At 42.4% G+C, this 20,774-nt stretch overlaps 1 protein-coding gene across 7 annotated transcripts; it reads left to right on the forward strand.

Moving 5' to 3' along the window:
• Positions 1-319: 319 nt before the first annotated feature.
• LOC100464567 lies at positions 320-17,587 on the forward strand. Of its 7 annotated transcripts, none has more exons than XM_034655334.1 (4): positions 320-774; positions 8,544-8,630; positions 10,248-10,392; positions 14,048-17,587. In XM_034655334.1, exon 4 carries the CDS (start codon positions 14,071-14,073, stop codon positions 14,983-14,985), a length of 915 nt encoding a protein of 304 aa, XP_034511225.1. In that variant the 5' UTR covers positions 320-774; positions 8,544-8,630; positions 10,248-10,392; positions 14,048-14,070; the 3' UTR covers positions 14,986-17,587. The 7 variants fall into 7 exon arrangements, with proteins under 7 accessions (XP_034511225.1, XP_034511226.1, XP_034511224.1 ...); XM_034655335.1 differs by having other exon boundaries at positions 10,248-10,387; XM_034655337.1 differs by lacking the exon at positions 320-774 and adding an exon at positions 7,320-7,619.
• Positions 17,588-20,774: the final 3,187 nt, after the last annotated feature.

Consider the following 20,774-nt stretch of genomic DNA (forward strand, 5'->3'; position numbering starts at 1 on the left):
TTATTTTACATTTTTGACAACAAACATATTACTTGAATAACTTCAAAAAGAAATGAAGGCTATAAATACGAGGAAAAGTTGGTGTATAACACTTGCAGTGTAATTAGCAGCTTGAGAGACTTAAAGCAGACATGTTGGCAAACAGGAAATATGAGTTTTCAGAATGGCACCAACTGTGCCTTGCAGAAGCTTCTAAATGCCTTTCTCTTGCCTCTGTTATGAAATTGTGGTCATTTCTATAGATGCAACATGAGCTTTTTGAAGGCTCTTCTGGCTTAAAACTGCTGGTTCCGCTTGAACCTTTCCCTCATGCCGAGGTGGGGAAACTTTTTAGCTTTTTCTAGAAACGTTTTTCTCTTGTCACCTTTAAACACCATGAAGTGGGTCCCAACCCCAGAAGGGGTGCAAAAGGGGAGGCACTGGCCCTGGGTTCCTCCTCTTCCTTCTTGGACAGACGGGGCTGAGTGTTCTTTCAGGAAGTGGCTACCACAAAAAATCCCCGTTTTCTCTGAGGTCGTGCAGCTTTCTACACTGGGAATCACAGGGTGACACTGGTTACAGCCGGCACAGAAGGGGCCCTAGGTCTGAAGACTTAGGGGCCTGGGAGAACGTGAAGTGAGACACTTTGCTTGATTCACTTCTGTTAGATGCTGGATATTGGGAGTTCTTTCTAGGATTCTTGGAGAAACGCCTGCTGCTCTTCCACATACTTTTTTCCTGGAAAAGAGAACCCATTTTTCCACTGGCAGGAAAGACCTCCACTGGTAATGTAAGGTAAGGAGTTCTCATGTCAGGCTGGGCACCCTGTTTCTCACTTTTATTTCTGCTTGCAATTGATTCTCAGCTCTGCATTTTCAGAAACCTGAGTTTATCCGGTCATGCCTTTCTGGAATTATCCCACTGTGATGGTAAACAATCAATTGGCATTTTGGTTTCATGATGAGAACTATATTTAACCAAAAGGATGGAAATGCTCCAGTTTAAGTGGTCAAGGCACTCTGGTCTCAGTAGGAAAATACTTGTGGGAGAAAAAATGAGGCCCAAAGGTGGATATGAGATGGTCTTAAGGAGCCATTCTGTGTTTCTCCTGGTAGTGTCATCTGCCCCCCCACACCAGAATGTCAACTTCACTCAAGGAAGGACTTGGTTGTCTTGTTCAGTGGGGTATCCACAGCGTCTAGAACAGTCAGAGGTACTCAACACATACCTAATAAATGGATGACCAGGAGGCTGGACAGCTGGATGAATGTTTCTTACTTTTTAGAGTCACTGTCCCATGAGAAGTTTTCCCTGACTCTTCTAGGAAAATTAGACTCCCTCCTCTGATTTCCATGGTACTTTGAATCAAAACACTTAAATCATAGAATTGAAGCTATTTGCTTACACATCTATCTTCCCTAAAAGATTTTGAGCCACAAATGCAGGGATTCTGCCTTACTTTTCCACTTAACTACCTATAGACACTTCACAATACTCTAGCATGTAGCAGAATAAAATAATAATACTGTGGCAATCTCGTGAGTATCTCTCAGCCTGTGAGATATGCTTATTAAGTAGAACAGGATATTACATTAATCGAGGCCTCTTTGCTTCTTCAGTGGTGATACATTATTAACTTCTTACTCTTTGCTTTTCATTGCCTCCAAGGGAACAAGCAACCTTCTATTTTCGGCTGTTATTTCAGTCCCTTTCTGTTGAACCTGTGAGTACACTGAATGGTTTCCATAGATTGCATTTCCAGGATCAAATTCATCACCTCCTGATGTTGTACAAAGAGGCATCTTAATCTCACCAGCAAACCAGCTCCAAGTGTTAAAATATGATGCATTATTTCTGGGAGAACCACCTAGAGATAGCACATCCCTTTTGGTTATATGGATTCTTACTGCTCTGGTCACACAAACTGAAGTCCTCTGACTGGTCCCCACTCACTTTTGGTTTATCCCTTTTATCACTAACGGTCCTCCGTCTGGACACTGCACTTCCTCCAGTAAGAACACTTGCCTTCTGACCAGGTCACATTTCCTTGGGGTCCAGATAGGGAGTTGCATGATACCACTCTGACAACTCTGAAAGAGCAAATGTCTTTATGTGGTCCCAGTCGTGGATCATCCAGAAACAATATTCAGTGTTTGAGACCAGACATTTAGGAAGTCAAGACATAGACCAAGTGACAACCACACATTTAAGGTCAGGGCAGGCTGAAAGTCTGAAACAAGGGAGATGCTCAGATTAGGTAACATTGGCAACAACCATGGCAATAACCATGATGTAAGCCTGATTCTTTGGTGGACTTTGTGGGAACATGCCCCCTCGGGTGCAGATAGTTTAAGTGGCCAAAAGATGGTGAAAAGGAAGGTAGGAAATTTATAATTTTATTGGAAGTTTCTCTGAATATTGGAGCAAGTCTCACAAGATCTGAGTGGCACAGATATACATTTGTGGGGTACATACCACTGGGATGTGTACATCAACCATTGTCCCTCAATCTCCCACCCTGGTTTTTCATGCGAGAAAAAGAAAAACTTCCCCAGATCCTCTTCTTGGGAAAAGGAGAAAAAAATTCACCTTTGTCTAACATTTTAATATTTCTTGCAGGGCTGGCTTAGTGATCACAAATTCTTTTAGGTTCTGTTGGTCCTGAAAGCTCTTTATCTCTTCTTCCATTCTGAATGACTGCCTTGCTGGATAAACTATCCTTGGCTGCATATTTTTCTCATTTAGCACCCTGAATATATAATGCCAGTCCTTTCTGGTCTGCCAGGTCTCCATGGATAGGTCTGCTGCCAGTCTTATGTTTCTACCCTTGTAGGTTAAGAACCTCTTGTCCTGATCTGCTTTTAGGATTTTCTCTTTGTCTCTGAGATTTGCAAGCTTTACTATTATATGTCGAGGTGTTGACTTATTTTTATTGCTTTTGAGGGTGGGTTCTCTGTGCCTCCTGGGATTGAGTGCCTGTTTCCTTCCCCAGATTACGTAAATTCTCTGCTATAATTTGCTCCAATATACTTTCTGCCCCGCCCCCTTCCTCTTCTTCTGGGACCCCAATTATTCTAATATTGCTTTGCTTTATAGTATTACTTACCTCTTGAATTCTCCTCTCGTGATCCAGTAGTTGTTTATTTTTTTCTCAGCTTCTTTATTCTCCATCATTTTGTCTTCTATATCATTAATTCTCTCTTCTGCCTCATTTATCCAAGGAGTCAGAGCCTATGTTTTTATTGCATTTTATTAATAGTCTTTTTTGATTTCAACTTGACTAGATTTTAGTTTTTTACATTTCTCCAGAAAGGGATTCTCTAGTGTCTTCTATGCTTTTTTTCAAGCCCAGCTAGCATCTTTATAATCATTATTCTGAACTCTAGTTCCAACATCTTACTTATATCCACACTGATTAGGTCCCTGGCAGTCAGTACTGCCTCTTGTTCTCTTTTTGGGGGGTGAGTTTTTCCATCTTGTCATTCTGTCCAGAGAAGAATAAATGAACAAGAGAACAAAATACTAAAACAGCAACAACGACCCCAGAGAAATAAACACTAAACAAATCAGAAGAGCCCAGAAACAGAAAAAAAGAGAGAGAGAGAGAGAGAGATTGAATATAATCAGACAGGTGAACAGAGTAGAGCAATGCACTAGATCCTGGGTGCATTTTGGTCGAGTTGTTAGAAGAAACTAGCTCCCAAAATCGTAAAGAAGGAAAAAAAAATATATATGGAATTAAATTATATATATATATAGATAGATATAGATATAGATATATATGGAATGAAATACAATGAAAAGCTAGAATGTAATTATAAAAATGAAAATTAAAAAAGACTTGCAAAAAGTGGTTGCTTTTCTATTTGTAGAATTGTAGCAATTCTTTTCTTAGACCTCCCTTGAGTTCACACATGTTCAGAATGATTGATAGCTCCAGGGACCAGGCAAACCTAGGGTCCGCTACTCCTCTACCATCTTCCTCCGTCCAAAGAAGTAAGTTTCTTAAGGACAGAGACCATATCTAATTAATCTCTGCAGGCTCAGCATTTAGCACAGTGCCTGGCACAATGAATGAATGAGCGAATGTATGAATGGAGAAAATGGGATATGGGCATGAATTTTAAAATTCTGATCATATTTTTTTTGATCATTCAAAAGTGGCTGAATGATAACACAGCTGAGGTTTTCAACATTAATACTTTTTGTCACCGATACTTACAATGTAATTTCTATTGAAAAATACAAAATATAGTTACAAATAATGTTTGCCAAATAACATTAAGAACGATAATATGCTTCTTATTTGGGAATAAGTCTATTAAATAAACAGATAAATATAATGGTCATACTTTAAGACTATCACAAGGAGAAATATTAAAATACCCATTAGCTCTATAAATATGATTCAAAATTCTATGTCCTTTCTAAAAGACAAATATAAATGCTAATGAAAATAACCAAGAACTTTAATAACTTGGTGTAAGTGGACTTTGCTATGGAAAAATACAAGTCTATCCAAATGGCAATAGACTCTGCTGTGGTCAGAGGACTTATATCCCTGCCAAAGAAACTTTGTAAATATACAGGATTCTGAAAACTGAGATGAATCAATTGTATAATAGTTAAGTAAAAGTTCAAGTTAATAATCAACTGTGTGCTAAGTAAAAATTTACAGAGAAGGCAAAAGTTAAGGCATTCTATGGGTTTTACTTTCAATTATAAATCATAGTTTTCAGGTAAAGAGAATTGACTTTGCGTGACGTATATAATCAAGTATAATATATATTACTCAAAGATACCTGCTACAGATATGAGTACTTGACAAGCAATGCATATTATATGTGGATTTCAAAACTAAGGGGATTCTTTTTCATCAGTGAAACAAATCACAGCCTGCAAAAAGGGTTTGTAAGAATAGCTATAATTACATTGTACCTTAATTGGGGGAAATAGAATTAAACCTGACAGAACGTTTACAATAATCCCCAATGCTGAGTCAGAGAGAGAAAGCTAAGGAGCTTGCCAAGAATGTACTGATAAAACATTTGGTTGATGTCTAAAGCCAGGTGTGGTCTGCTGAGGCAGAAAGGGTGTGTGTCATTGCTTGGGATGGGCCAGCTATTTTAACTGTGCAGAAAGAAAGCCAATGACTATGGTATAGAGGATTTCCTAGCAGCAAAATACACAATACACTATCTTGGGAGCCATTGCTGATTTATAAGCTTTAATAATGTTAAAGTGATACACAGGGAAATTAATTTTTGAAAAGCTCAATAATTTCAATAATGTAACATTCAAATAGTTTCAGGGAGGCCTGAATGGCTCTCTCTCATTCTCTCTCTGACAAATAAATAAATAAATAAATATTTTTAAAAAATGAAATAGCTTCAGCATATTTCAAAAGTAAATGCAAAACCAAGTGAACAAAGACAGAATCCTCTCAGATTCTGGGAAATAGTATTGGCAATGAATCACATGCTTAGCAACATACAGATTGCTATTTGCTTTTCGTGGTTTGCAGATATCATATTGACCTTCGGTGTCTGGCAAGATAGGGAGGACAGGAGAAAAATACCATCTGTTTACTGACTGCTAGGCTAGTGTCAGGGGCTCAGGACCATGTCAGCTCCATGACTTCAGAGACTTGGTGTGTTTTGGTTACTGAGGTATCACCACCTCTTAGATCCACGCTGGTAGGCACACATATGCAGGCTTATCCTGCTATCTGAAAGTACAGTGTTCCCATGGAAGCTTTTTTTTTGTTGGTTGTTTATTTGTCAGAGAGACACAGAGTGTGCACAAGCAGTGGGGAGCGGCAGGCAGAGGGAGAAGCAGGGTCCCCGCTGAGCAAGGAGCCCAATGCATGTCTCGATCTCAGGACCCTGGGATCATGACCTGAGCCAAAGGCAGACACTTAACCGATTGAGCTACCCAGAAGTCCCACTTTTTTTTTTTAAAGATATTATTTATTTATAAGAGAGAGAGAGAGAGTGAGCAGGGGGAGGAGCAGAGGGAGAGGAAGAGAGAGAATCTCATGCAGACCCTGTACTGAGCATGGATCCCAATGAGGGGCTGGATCTCATGGCCCTGAGATCATGACTTGGGCCAAAATCAAGTCGGCTGCTTAACCAACTGAACCACCTAGGCACCCCTCCGCCCATGAAATATTTTGTAAGACAAAATGGCATAAAGCAAAGAAGCAATTACCATTAATTTATATGGAGAAATTTGTGAATATTCCCAGACCCAAAAAATCACCTCCCATAGACTTTTCTGATACCATAGGACATATCCTGCTAATGGATGCACAAAATAATTTGAAGTGAAGCTCACAGACGTAGTAAAAACTCTGGCAGCCTGCAGCTGGATGCTGAGCGCGGTCCTGGGGAAGGGGGGGGGCGTGCTCTCGCTGCTGAGGGTGTGTGCTGCCTCTATAATGGCTTCCTGCGGAACAACTGTGAAACGCTATTGTGGCTTTTTTGCCTTTTTTGTAAAAACAAAAATCCTCTTTATTTTTTTCAGCTAGTGAAAACAGGAACCAATATAGGTCTTTTGCAAAAGTGAAGTGGTGAAATATGAAATTTCAAAAATTGGATGATCCCTGTAGCTGAAATTCACCAACAGAGTGAAAACATGTCTGTACATCGAGACGGCTACTTTTGTTCTTAGTTAGTCCATGCCAATGCAGAGAGCTCCATCCAAGCAGAATCGAATGACTCTTATTTTAGCCAGTGCACTGTAATTTCATATAAATCCATTAGTTAAGTTTATATGAAGATTCATGGAAAATGTTTGTTACATGATACTATTATAGTTAGTATTATTGTACAATCTTTTTCTGAAATCCTGGAATGGCTCCTTTGTCTATTTCTAACTGCAGATATATCTAGGACAGTGAAATGTGTCATTACATTGTGTCCTTTTTGTTATCGTTGTTACGGTAATGTTAGATCACACACACTATTATTTAGATTGTAAAATGGAAAGAGCTTTGTCACTGTTCTTATAAACTACCTTCTTTTCAACACTTCCTCTTTGAATATTTATTTATATTCCAGGTTTGGGGATTTGTTTCACTCTACCCTTGTTCATGGGCAGCCTGGTGTTTCAAAATCTCAAGTAAACGTGCGCGAGCGCATTGTTTTTTAAGACGTGTTTCCACACATTAAGTAGTTCAGGAAAGGCCACGGTTCTAGTAAAGCAGGTGGCAGGTCTCTGGATTAATGAGTCCTATGAATACTGAGAAGAATATCTTAGATCAAAATTCTGGTCAGAACAAAATTGGGGAAGGAAGCTGGAGAACTTCCCGTTCTAAATAAAAAGGCAAGTTCAAACTCAAAAAGTTAACTGCCTGAAAAAGCACTCAGAAAAATGTGCGATTTTTCTGTCTCCAGAAATCACAGGATACACCAACAGAGGCTTTGTGATTTCATCCAGTTCCCACGTCGCCTCTGCGAGCTGCTCTCAGATGATCAGCAATCACAGCTAATATTTACTAAGCTCTTGTTCTTGTTGTCCTGTGACGGGCGCTCAGCAGACACCGGTTTCCTCCCTTCCTTCCTGCCCGCTTTGAGGAGAATAACGGAGGACATCACCAGAGCTTCCCAGACTGCAGTGATTTTTAAAATACCAAAGAAGTAAGGCCCCAGTTACAGCAGAGGGGAGGACATGTTTAAAGAGAGGAGGGCATGTTTATTGTGGGAGAGGAGAAGGTCTGATCATTTGGGGAGGGTTTTAAGAGCTATTCTGGAAGTATCCACTTCTTCTCTTTGGCCTTCTGCCGGCAGCCACAGAGCATTTGAAATCATTTCTGAGGTTTGTTTTCAGCTGATGGTCCTTTCCACCGGTGGTAAGTCAGACACTGGCCCTGAGCCTGGCCGACAGACCGTGAGCACCTGAGAAGGAAAGGCCCTCCTCCCTCTCAGAGATCTTTCCTCCTTCAGAAATTCCCAGGTGGAGGTTCTGGGGAAGTCTGGATGGACCCGCGGGAAGCTCTTCTCAGCTACCTGGAGCTAAGGCGGGAGCTGGGAGCTGCTTTCCCTGCTGGGTCAGTCTGCTTGGGCTGCCGAAACAAAATACCACGGACAGGGTGGCTTAAAGCACAGAAATGTATTTCCTCACAGTTCTGCAGGCTGGGAGTCCAAGATCGAGGGGCCGGCAGGGTTGGTTTTCTCTGAGGTCTCTCCTTGGCTGGTAGACAATCACCCCCTTGTTGCCTCTTGACATGGTCTTTTCTCTGTGCACACGCATCTCTAGGGTCTGTGTGTGTCTGAATCTCCTTTTCTTACAAGGACGCAAGGTCACCAGGTAGATGAAATTACAGCCCATCCTAATGGCCTCATTCTAACGTCATTACCTTCTTAAAGACTTTGTTTCCAAATACTGTCACATTCTGAAGTTCTGGGGATTAGGGCTTTGCCATATGAATTTTGGAGAGGACACAATTCAGACCATAACACCTGCTAAGCCTTTTTTTTTTTTTTTAAAGAGTTCAATTCACCTGCACCAGTATGGTCCTGTTAGGAAAAGACTCAACAAACAATAACCAAATGTCATTTCAGAAATCAGAAGAATTGGGTTGGAAGCCAGACTTCACCATTAACCAGCAACACCGGGAGGAAGTGTGGGGAGCCCGTCACAATCTTTAGGTATTGCCCTTTTCTGATGTGGGGCCCCTGGCCCTGGGGTTTAGAGACTGCACCCTGCAGGTGGATGGCCTGGTCCAAGCTCCAGTATCACTGTCACCAGCTAACTAACTCTGAATGAGTTCCAGCCTACCTCTAGCTCTCAGTGTTCTTTCGGAGAAATGCGAAACTTGGTGCACTGATTGAAGAAGTTGGCTCCCTCCAGAGCCATCTCAGAGTGAGCCATCAGCACAAATTATCTACTGTCACGTTTTGTCCGTGTCATTACCCTCTTCCTATCTCCCTTCCAGACCCTTCCCTCACATTAGCACATATCCAATGCTCCGTTGGTTTTCTTCGGAAGTGGAGTGTCTGTTCAGGAAGGGTTGCCCACAGACATGAGAGAAGGGGGAGATCCCCCAGCTTGGTGACCCAGGGCTCGTGGTGAGGACAAGATAGGCAGTGCTCCTCTGGGAGAGGAATCTGTCTCCCTCGACCTTGCTGCTGACTAGGATCGGGGCGCAAGCCGGGGAGGAAGAATGTGCTGCCAGTCATTCATTAGCTCCCTGGAGAAATGGCTCCAAGTGCACGTGTCTTGCGGGGCCCCCCATCTTTTCATACCGACGTGATGGTGAGCAAAGACCATCATCTCCAGATGAGCAAAACCAAGGCCACCTGTTCAGAGTTTGCTGGAGCAGGGGAGTCAGCCGCCGTCCCGTGTGCCTCAGCAGAGCCCCGGAGGCAGGCAGAGGAGGGGAGAGCTTAGGGTGGAAACGGGGAGGCTTCAGGCGTGCCCTGATAGCAGCCGGGGGCCTGGGGAAGCTGGAGGCAGGCTAACTCGAAGTGGGGTGTCTATGTGACTGGGTGGGGGACACATTTGGCTCTCTCTGGTTGGTCCTAAGTTGGAAGGAGGGACAAAAATTAGAAAAGCTGCCAATCATTAATCAAGTCCTGGCTCTTGGGGCCAGTTGTTGCAGAGGTGGTCATCTGGCTGCCTGGGCGGTCACAGGAGACGCCGGTTACGGTGGATGAGGGCTCGGTTTCCTGGCAGGTTGCTGCAGGTTGAGGATCAGAGTTTAATTTTTCTGTGTGGGTTGGCCAAATGTGTTTGTATATTCAGTTTCCCATCAAGGGTAGTATGTTGCCCTCAGGGGTTTGCCCTAAGGTGGGCTCTTACGAAGGATGAGACCCCTTGCTTCACGGATTTTGTTAGGCACCCATCCCGCCCTGCCCAAGCAGCTGCTTCCAGCAGGGTTTTCGTAGGGAGTGGCAGCGGCTGGTTCTGATTTCATCAGGGCTGTTGTGGAACAAATATGATTCTTAGCTCCAGGGTTTTATTTCAGAGCTGAAGCCAAAGGAACATTTTGGGCTGGAGGCAAACAGGTATTTCCATTTTAGAATTTCCAAAGAAAAAGGCTCTAGGAATGAACCGTAAGTGGGAGTAATATGTATAGAAGGGGACTTCTTACATGGCTTTCGTTGCCATGAGTTCTTGATAAGCAAATATACCTCTGAGAAGGAATATGAATTTGAAGACTAGGAGATTCTGTCTGGCTTCGTGATCCTGAATAAATTACTCATCTTTCTGAGTTCTCATAAATAAATTAAAGGCGATAAAACTTGCCCTCATTGATTTTGCAGATTTGCAACCCTCCCGGAGACTTTACGTCTGCAAGAAGAATTCTAAGCCACTTGCTATGATAGTAGTGTCTTCGCTGTGTGCCTTTGTCCCCTGCCAGGCTGCCTGCTCTGCAGAGCTCCTATCAGACACCACTGTGCAGGTCAGGTGGGCATCTCATGTGGCCTCGTAAACTGTGGTATGCGCTGCACCTCATTTTAATCATGCAAGGCTCCTTATGGCTTGCGAAGTGAATTTTAATCCTTGGAATGGAATCAAGGCCCTTGAAATCTGGTCCTGGACTTTGTCTGCCCTTGGTCCTCTGAATAAGCCCTCAGTCCACCGAACTGGATCTGCCCATTGCCCCCTGAACCTCCCAGGTTTTACCCCACCTGGGCTCTTCCATTTTCTGTTGCCTGCAATTTCCACCTCTCCTCGTCTCTACCCACCTCACCTTTAACCCACTTTGCTCTCGTTTGCAAACTTGAAAGCTGGATTTGAGTCTCAGCTCTTCCAAGAAGCTTTCTCCCACTGACTCTGCGGCCCTTTCTATTCTGAACGCTCCCCCCAACCCTGCCAGAGACACCCAACTTTCTTACTCGTTTGTCAGATAAGTAAAACTACACACAATGTTTGTGGTTATTATTACCTAGTTATATCGTATTCTGCTTCTTCCACTGGGCAAGAGGCTTCTGAGTGTCAGCACTTGTGTTTTACCGTCAGGTAACCTCACCGTTTCGGATATGCATGGTATGTTTCAACGTGTAGTGAGGATTGGTGGAGAAGAACGTCTCGACAATGTGTTGCATCGATCAGTGGGTCAAACATATTAGAAAGCTGCAGAAACTAGTTTTTGCCTGGTCTCAACAATAAACAGTTTCCTGAAACCATATTAGATCTGGAGGGAGAGGGGTTTATGACAGCTGTAGGTATAGTAATTTGGGGGCAGAAAAGAAGCTTGTAAAATTTTTTTTCAAAGGAAGCACAATGAGAGTCACTCACTCTGTGTAGAGTTTCAAGTCTTAGAACACAGTGAGGCCAAGCCCCGCTCATTGTTGCTGGGGATGTGCCCTAAAAGAACCAGACAGGAGTGTAGGGGCTGGTGGGGGGTGGGAGGCATGCAGGTGTTGGGAAGCCCAGCTGAGCAGAAATGAGGAATCCAGCAGGGAAGCTACAAGCATGACTGGGATTCTGGGAAGAATGGGAGATGGGAAGCAAGACTGAATAATGGGGGAGCATCGCCCATCAGCTAGGTCAAACCCAGCACCAGGGAGCTTGGGAGTGGGCATTATTGGGAGGCCCAGGCAGACGGGGAGGCCGTCACCATTGTGGAGACTGCCAGCAGTGACCCCCTAATTCTGGGGCTCAGAGGCTGGGTTTTAGGTCCTGGGAGGGGGCCTGGCAGGACAAGGCAGGCCCTGTCCTAGAGAGCTGGCAGTTCTATTTAAGGCTCAGCCATGGGGAATAAGATGAGGACATTCCAGATCAAGGGCAGGGCCAATCTTGTCTCAAAAATAAGGAAAAAGTCCAGATATTTCTAGCCCAAGTTAAAATTTAGCTCTTGAGGATGTGAGTGAGGATGGCTTTGTAGATAGAAAAGATGTGGAGTTTGCAATCCTGCATGGCTGTGACAGCAGGAACCAAAGACCAGAGAAGCAAAGTGACTTTAGTACCCACAGTCACACTCCTCCCTGGCGGCAGGGCTAGGCTTAAAGCCGAGATCTTGTGACTCCCCGGGCTGGGCAGAGTTCTAATTTGCCAGGGTCTGCTCACCATCTTCCCTGGGGCCCTCGCTGTCTATATTGGGTAACTTGAGGACAGTTACAGGAGTGTGCTCTGGGAACGAGGGATGAGGAGACATTTCATGTGGGCAGATAATGCATTTTTCTGTTGATTATTGAAGAGTTCTGGTGTAAGATTTTGACCAAAAAATCTGCAGCTAAAAGAAAATGTGATGATGAGTTTGACAATGACAAGGACTATTCCCATTTCTATTCCTCTCTGGGGTCTGGAGAGTACAGAAATAAGTGCCTGGAGTTTGACTGCACGACAATGACACAAGAATCCTTCTGAACAGGAGAAATTCTGCACAAAAGGTGACAACACAATATTCAGGGGAGAACAGATGCCTTGGGCAAGGGATTTCATAAGGAGCTGTGGCATCTCGGATTCTCAGCAAGTTGCGGTAGCGGTCTCCACGACGACACACTCTTTAGGGAATTCCTAGAATATTCTGTGCCTCTTCAGGGTCCACTTCACATACTTTCAACGCTAGGGGCCGACATAAAGGAACAGAAGGAAACCCATTAAGCTAGCTCCAGTAATAGAGGGGTGTGTTATAATTTTAGAACCCGAGGACAGAACATACAGAGCATCTCAGCAGAATCAGAAATTCAGGAGTCCGGGCTGTTCTCTCTCTGTGTTGCAAGGGCTTTTGGAGCCTTGCAGGGACTTTGTGGTTCCCTCTGCTTCTCTCTTACCTCTCTCCATCACTTTCTTCTACTTGTCTTTGCGCCAACGTGACTGACAGGCCAATCACATGACATCACACTTGGACTCCATTCTCTGTGAGAATTCTTCAGTCAGATTTTTAAGAGGCAGACACTGGTGGATTCAGCACAGGGCCCAGAATAATTCTCAATGAGTCAGATGTCTATCCCTAGTTCCAGTCAACTCTGATCTAGGAGGCGGTGTGAAAGGCATTGAGGAAGTGAGTAAAGCCATACTGGGGAAGCAAAGGTTGGCATCTCTACAGTAGACTTTCAGAGACAGTGATCCTGAAATTTGGGGGATCCCCAGGCTGCAGCATGGTGTGCCATTCACTGCTGTGCATGCTTGAGTAGGGCTTATGAGGCTGCTACCATTTCAGGGGCCACAGTCCCTCAGTAATCCTAAGATCCCAACACCTTCTTGGACATGCAGTCTTCCAGCTTAACAACAGAAAAGGTATTTCTATAAATGGAGTCCAGTTGACATTGGGGGATCAATGACATTGACCAAAGAAGAACTCAGAGCATGCATTTATTTGACCTTGAATTGACATGAACATCCTTGTAGTAGTTGAAAGAGTGGGCTCTGAAGTTGTACTCTGAAATTCACATCCTGGCCCCTCTACACAATAACCATATGGCCCTGAGCGGGTTACTTAGCCTCTTTAAGTCTGTTTCCCCATTTGTGAAAAGTGCATAATAAAATCACTTGGTGGAAAATAAAACATACCCCAGGGGTGGCAAAGAATATGTTCTAAAAACAGTTTTGATCCCTAGAAAGTACTGGGTAAATGTCACCCATGACTGCTGTCATTTTGTTAATATCCCTGTCATGTCTTATGGACCCAAATGAATTCAGGACTCGGCACCAGTGGCTTCCCCCATCTTCCTTGCAGTTCTTGTCCCAACTTCTTTCCCAGACCTTTGCATGCGCTAAGTGTTGACAAGCGCTTGGTGGTTCATCAGCTGAGCTTTACAATGTTGTGCTTTGTGGCTCCAAATTGAAAAAGTTCTCACAATCAAAGACGGAAAAGGATGCACGAAGAATAAAACCTTGACCTGATTTGGAGCGATTTGCTGACTCCTGAGAGTACATCTTTCAAACTTTCCTTTTGGAGGGTTTGAATATGTGCCCCTCTCTTGAAATAAAGCGAAGACCCCAGATGATTTCTCCAGTTTTTTGATCCGTGTCAATGCTGTCTGAAGTTTTGTCCTCTATACAGAAAACTGTGTAACATATTCCTTGGGGTTTATGCAAGATCACAGAGCTGGAAATCCACACCAGAAGCACCAGGTCTTTCAGACTCACTCTGTCTTGTTCTTTAATCCTGCAGGAGCCAAGTTGCCTTGAAAGAGCATGAACTTGTCTTCTGAGCACTGCAACATCTCAGATTGGCTGAGGCTGGAAGCAACAGTGAAGGCCTCTGTGTACACCGTTACCTTCTTCTTTGCCACATTTGTCACTGTCGTCATCATCACAATAGTGTCACAGAATTCGAAGCTGAAGAAAGAGGTCCGCTACATCCTCCTGTGCCACCATCTGCTGTGCATCGCCTCCTACTGCGGCCTGGGGGTGGTTTTCCAAGGGATGCGGGCTCTGCTGGCCAACAGTCCTGTGCTGATGTGCTGGGTGGTATTTGGGGTCCAGCTAAGTGTGGGAGAAGGGATCCTCTTCACCCTGGCCTTGATGGCTGTCAACACTTACCTGGCCATTTGCTGGCCTTTGAAATCTCGGTCCTTTGTAGATTCAGTTAAGTATAGGATTCTGGCTGGGTCTTGGACAATCATTATATTCAAGAATGTTTGCTTGTTTCTCATAGAGGGTACTAACCCCACTCAGGGTACTGTTTTTAAATCTGAACCCCTTTGCCCTGTGATTTTGAATGGCTCTGCTGCCAGAGCTATTGGCGTGGTTTTCCTTTTCCTTCTTCTGTCCATCATTCTTGCAAGTTACTCTCTGATCTACCAAGAGGGGAAACGGGCTGGCCATTTTAATAGATCAAATATCAAAGCAAGGAAAACAGTCCTTATTCATTTAGTGCAGATGGGTTTACATGTAATACCAACCCTGATATTCATAGGTTTGGGAAAGATGTGTGGGGTGTTTTTCTTTGCTTTAAATTTGGTGCTTTTTGGAGTCTTTGCATTTGCCCAGTGTTTTAACCCTCTGATCTATGGGCTCTGGAATAGAGAGCTGCAGAGCAGATTGTACCGTGGGGTGGCCTGTTGGCTCTGGTGTGGTCCTGTGACGAACAACAGAGAGCCAGTTTAACTCGAAACGCAGCCATTTTGAATCAGTAACTCTTCCTCTAATGGATCCTCAGCTAGGCTTGAGGACTTGCCTTTTACTCAACCTAAAATGGGTGCCTTGGTTTGACGTTGAAAGCAGTCCGAACAAGTCAGAATTATTCATCTGGCTTGCAAGCTTTGCTGCTATGTACACTGAATTGGTCTCTGTGAAATCTGTTTTATGTCTTTAATTCTAAACCCAGATCAACATTTTTAGCAGCATGTCCTACTGTGTTTCAGTAATGAGGCAGCTTTTGAGAATGCACTTATTTTAAAAAACTGAGAAACAGTCCCTGGTTGATATGAAGAGAAGAAGTTTGGCTGTTCCTCTCATATTAATTAGGCATAGGCTTGGCGACATGTAGTAACAAAACAGAAAAAAAATAACAGTGATTTCTTAAAGTTTGAGATTGGTTTTTTTTTTCTGATGTAAAATAAGTCTGGAGGTAAACAATCCAGTCCTATACAGCAGCTCTGTAGGCAACAGGTTCATTCTCTTCTATTCTGCCATGATTACTATACTACTCACGATCCAAGATGGCTGTTAGTGCTCCTGTCATCACATTCATACTCCAGCCAACAAGAAGGAGGAAAGGGCAAAGGAGGGTTTATACCCTCCTTCTAAAGACACTTTTCAGAAATTACACAAAACACTTTTTCTTATATTTAACTGGCTAAAACTTAGTCATATGATTATACCTGGCTTTAAGGGAGAGTGGGAATAAATTTTAGCTGGGTAGTACTGTCCCCAGCTAAAAATTGGGGTTCTTGAAACTAAGAAAGGAAGGAAGAATGGATATTAGGAGGCAAACATTTCAGAGGCCGTTTTCCTCTCAACCAAATAAAGTATAAAGAAAGACAATGGATGAGTTATAATCACAAAAATATACTCTGCCTCTTTCAATGTGATACTTGGAGTTAACTTTTCAAGATCCCAGAACTCTTTAATTGTATTATGTTAACAGTCCTCAAAGAGAATGGCTTCAAGAAGAACATTGAACTGGTTGAAACATGGGAATTAACTCATGATTTAAATCTAAGCCATTTTGAGGCAGTAGTACAAAATAAAGTCTTTCATAGGAATTTACATATGAGATTTCTCTAGGTGAAACATCCATTTCTAAGGAAGTCAGGATTCAGTTCTAGAAACAGGAATCATCACTCTGGGTACTTTAGACACATGGGATTTCATATGGGACTTAGATGCTTACACAGACACCAGCAGGGCTGGAGGAGTGGAAATCAGGAGCCACCACTTGTTGGTGTCAAGATCCCATGCAGCTGGGAACTGGTGGTCCAGCAGCTACTCCCACCATTGCCCCCTCTCCCCCACCCATACCTCAGGCCCCTCTTAATGTAGTAAATTTGCAAAAGAAAGAACTGGAAGAAGGCCTCCACTTCCTTCCATCTTCCAAATCTCAAGTGATTGCCTCTACCTGGTGGAACCTATCTGGCATCCAGACCCTAAGAGCAAAGGAGTCTGGGAAATGTAGTTCCTAGTTTCACAGGAACAGGAAGTTATCCTAAAGTGGGGGTGAAATGAGGATCGAAAGAGCCAATCCATGGGATCCACCATTATGACATTTGGTTTATTTACAGGTGATAACAACAACAGAAGCAAAATAGTTGCTCAACACATGAGCAACTATTATGCTCCTGAAACTATGCAAGCCATTTTATATGCACAAAAACAAATCCTCACAACAGGTATATAATGTATGTATTATTACAAATTATTACAATTGTATCATTACAAATGAGAAAAGCTGAGGCTTAGAAAGGCCTTACAGGAGCTTAGGAGGACAGGACCTTCCCTTTCAGATTTTCCGTCTACATGACTTGCCTGAAGGTGATCATTTTATCACACTTGAGAGCTGGACCAATTCCTTAGGAAATTTGGTCTTCAGTTTTCCACTTTGCTTTCAGTGTGGACACCTGCCTTGTGGAAAAGAGCCTCTTTTTCACCCATTTTTTTTGATTATGCTCTCCCTTCCTTAGCTCCCCCTGCCCCTCGCCACCTTGTTTTCAGATCCTAGTGGCTTTTGCATCATGTCTAGACTCCATTTTGGCTCTAAGTCCTTCTTGCCTCTTCTCTGGGTGTTCAGTGTGTCTTCTCTCTTCCTGCATCCTCAACTCTGAGATTTCAAAGCATGACCTTCTCTTCTGCAATATGCAAGTCTCTCCAGGGCAGGAGGGACTGCCAGGGCTGATTACCTTCGTGTCCTGGCACTCAACACATTGCCTGTAGATGGCCGGCACTCTACAAATGATGTAATGGACTCACTGGTCAGTAAGACACGTCCTTTTTACAAATTCCCTCCCCACAAAACCCGAGCTGTCTCTTTGTTTTTGTTAAAATATAAAATTAATCTGAGAGCCAAGAGCGGAATAAAAACTCAAAACATCTACCAAAGTTAACTCAATTATAAGCCCTAGATCTAAAATACACAATTCAATTTATCCTTAAAGCTTTTCTTTTTTTTCCTTTTTTTTTGAGAGGGGGTGTTAATATTTTTTTTATTGAAATATAATTAACATACAATGTTACATTATTTTTAGGTGTACAATATGTTGATTTGACAATTTTATGCGTTACTCAATGCTCACCACAATAAGTATAGTTACCATCTGTCACCATACAACAATATTAAAATATTATTGACTATATTCCCTATGCTGTACTTTTCATCTCTGTGTCTTATTTATTTTATAACTGAAAGTTTGTACCTTTGAATCCCCTTCATCTCTTTCTCTCATCCCCCTACCAACTTCCCCTGTGGCAACCCTCAGTTCGTTCTCTGTATTTAAGAGTCTATTTGTTTTATTTGTTGGTGTGATTTGTTTTGTTTTTTAGATTCCACATATAAATGAAACCATATTAATCTTAAAACCTTTAAAACTATTTGCTTTTGTAAAAAGGCGAACTTTACTTATAATATTGTTAGAATGGTAGTTTTATACCTTCAAGTGCAAATTGTTATTTTAAAAATTAAAACAATTTTTGAATTGGGAATATACAGTATAAAATTCAAAAGGTTAAAAATGATACTTAGTAAAAGGTAAGTCCTTCCCCACTTTTTCCAGGTCCACAGTACTTATGTAAGAGTCAACAACTGTTATTAGCTTCCTGTGTTTTCCTTAAGAGATGATCTACAAAGAGCAAATTATTAAATATTTATAAGGTCATCTTGGTCTTGATATCCTGGTATTGGATTGGAAAGTTGTCTAAATTGGCATTTAGAATGTTTGTTGATATCATAAATGACATCAGCAATAATCATTCTTATGATGCGTAAATCCTTTGTGCCCTTAGAGAACCTTAAACTTGGGCAAGATGTGGAAGGGAGAGAGGAAGTGGTGGCTAAAGTCACTTGTAATTTGTTGATGGTTCTTATAAAGTATTTCTTTTGTCTATAGAAATGGTGCAATGATATTGAAGTCAGAAAGGGTACAGGTTTGGGGGAAATGTTCAGAGAATACACACTTTGCAAATAGCTCTGAAAATATGTTACCTAAGGAAAAAATGTGAATTATCTCAAGATTCCTAAGTTCTTATGAACATTGTATTTTACCATAACAGCAACCATATTATTACTGCACGAAACTATTTCTGGCTTATCCATAGATATACCATATAAACCTATATTGGCTAAGGAAGAATGAACTTGGGCAAAGTCCCTAAAAGCAAGAACAGAAAAGTGGTTTATAATACTCATCATAAGAAAATGTTGAAAGAATCCAGGCCATTGCTCAGAAGAAGTTGAAGACTGTAAAATCAGCCACATTCATGAATTTTAAGCGTATTTTTTTCTTTGAGAAGATCAAGGGCTATGGCTGGAACAAGCAAAGATACATAAGCAATGGGGAGAGAACCACACATTTACCCCTGATGGAAGAGGGGAAAGGATGCCAGAGTGTTCTTAAGAGCCACAAGGAATTGTAGAATGATCTGACCCTGGGGTTGTTGGAAAAGACCTGTCTTTAAAGGCTTCTTGCCAAAGGAGAGTGGCTATCAGCAAAAAGAGGATGGAAGGTACCACTGGCTACAGAGGATGAAGATGGAATGAGGAGCACCTGGTCAGAGACAAGGATTGCCCAAGGGCCCAGAAGGGGTAACTTTGATTCAGGACTCCACAAAGTGCAATTGAAGAGAAAGAATTATCACTGGGAGACTGCCCCACCCAGAAGATGCAAACATCATCCTGTATCTGCCTTTGATAAGGATGGTCTCTCTTGCCCCTTATATCTCCTCCCAGCTTCTACCTCTGCTAACCCTGCAGGAGTCACAGGCCACCTGGGGGCTTGGGAGAAGCTGACTAGAAACCTTAATTCTGCCTTGAAATGTAGCAAAACACATCCACACATTCCAGGGATTAGGACATCTTTGTGGGAGTAGTGGGTGTTACTCTGCCTACCACATTTGCTAACATGAGATTGTTCTTTGGAATTCAAAAAGACCAATGGACTTTTTATTATTTATGAACGACCAAACAGAATGCTAATCCAAACCACAATGCAATCACACCTCACACCCATTTGGATGGCTACTATCAAAAAACACAGAAAATAACAAATGTTTGCAAGGGTGTAGAGACATCGGAACCCTTGGACACTGTTAATGATTGTTAAATGGTGCAACCACAACAGAAAACAGATTGAAGTTTCCCCCAAAAATTACAAATGGAGCCACTGGACTGACCCAGCAATTCCACTGGATCCCACACTTTTGAAAGCAGAGTCTAGAAAAGATGTTTGCATAGCCATGGACATAGCACTATTCACAATAGCCAAGAGGTGGGAGCAATCCAAATGCCCGTTGATGGATGAATGATAAGCAAAATGTCATCTATACATACGTTGGAATAGCATTCAGCCTTCAAAAGAAGGAAATCCCATCACACACTACAGCACGAATGAACCTTGAGGACATTGTGCTAAGTGAAATAAGCCAGTCACAAAAAGACAAATGCTCTTTGATTCTACTTAGATGATGTATCTAACGTAGTCAATTTACAGAAACAGAGAGTTAAGTGGTGATTAATGGGGGTGGGGAGCTGGGGATGGGAAAAGGGGGAAAATGGGAGTTGTTTAATAGGTATAAAGTTTGAAATGAACTTTTTTTTTTTCAGATGAAAAAGTTCTGGAGATCTGTTTTACAGCAATGTGAATATACTTGATGCTATTAAACTGTACCCTTAAAAATGGTTCAGATGGTAAATTTAATGTTATGTGTTTTTAAACTACAATTAGAGAAAAGAGTGGTAGACATTTCTAACTATGACATATACACAGTATCTAAGGCTGTGTGTGTGTGTGTGTGTGTGTGGAAAGAAATTTATATTTCTCTCTATATACATGTATGGTTACAGAACCATTCTTGGGCAATTGAGTCTGGCGTTTCTCAATGAGTTAAGTTCAGACTGAGCTTGGTGGTATCATTATACCTATAGTTTATGTTGCATTAATGTTTTTTAAAATTCAGAAATATTGTTCAATCATTTGTACTATTGACTGAACATTTGTGTCTCCTTAAATTCCTATGTTGAAACCTAATAACCAATGTGTGGTATTTGGAGGTGGGGCCTTGGCAGGTGCTTAGGTCATGAGCATGGAGCCCTCATGAACGGGATTAGCCCTTATAAAAGAGACCCCAGGGAGCACCCTTACCACTTCTGCCATATGAAGGCATAGCAAAAAGACTGCGATCTAGAAAAGGGCCCTCACCCAACCATGCTGGCACCCTGATTTCAGATTTCCAGCCTCCAGATCTGT

This window comes from Ailuropoda melanoleuca, chromosome 2 (assembly GCF_002007445.2).
Source record: "Ailuropoda melanoleuca isolate Jingjing chromosome 2, ASM200744v2, whole genome shotgun sequence".
NCBI lineage: Eukaryota > Metazoa > Chordata > Mammalia > Carnivora > Ursidae > Ailuropoda > Ailuropoda melanoleuca.

What these genes read in the sequence shown, in the direction of transcription:
- LOC100464567 (XM_034655334.1), top strand. Translation starts at nt 14,071, where the DNA reads ATGAACTTGTCTTCTGAGCACTGCAACATCTCAGATTGGCTGAGGCTG.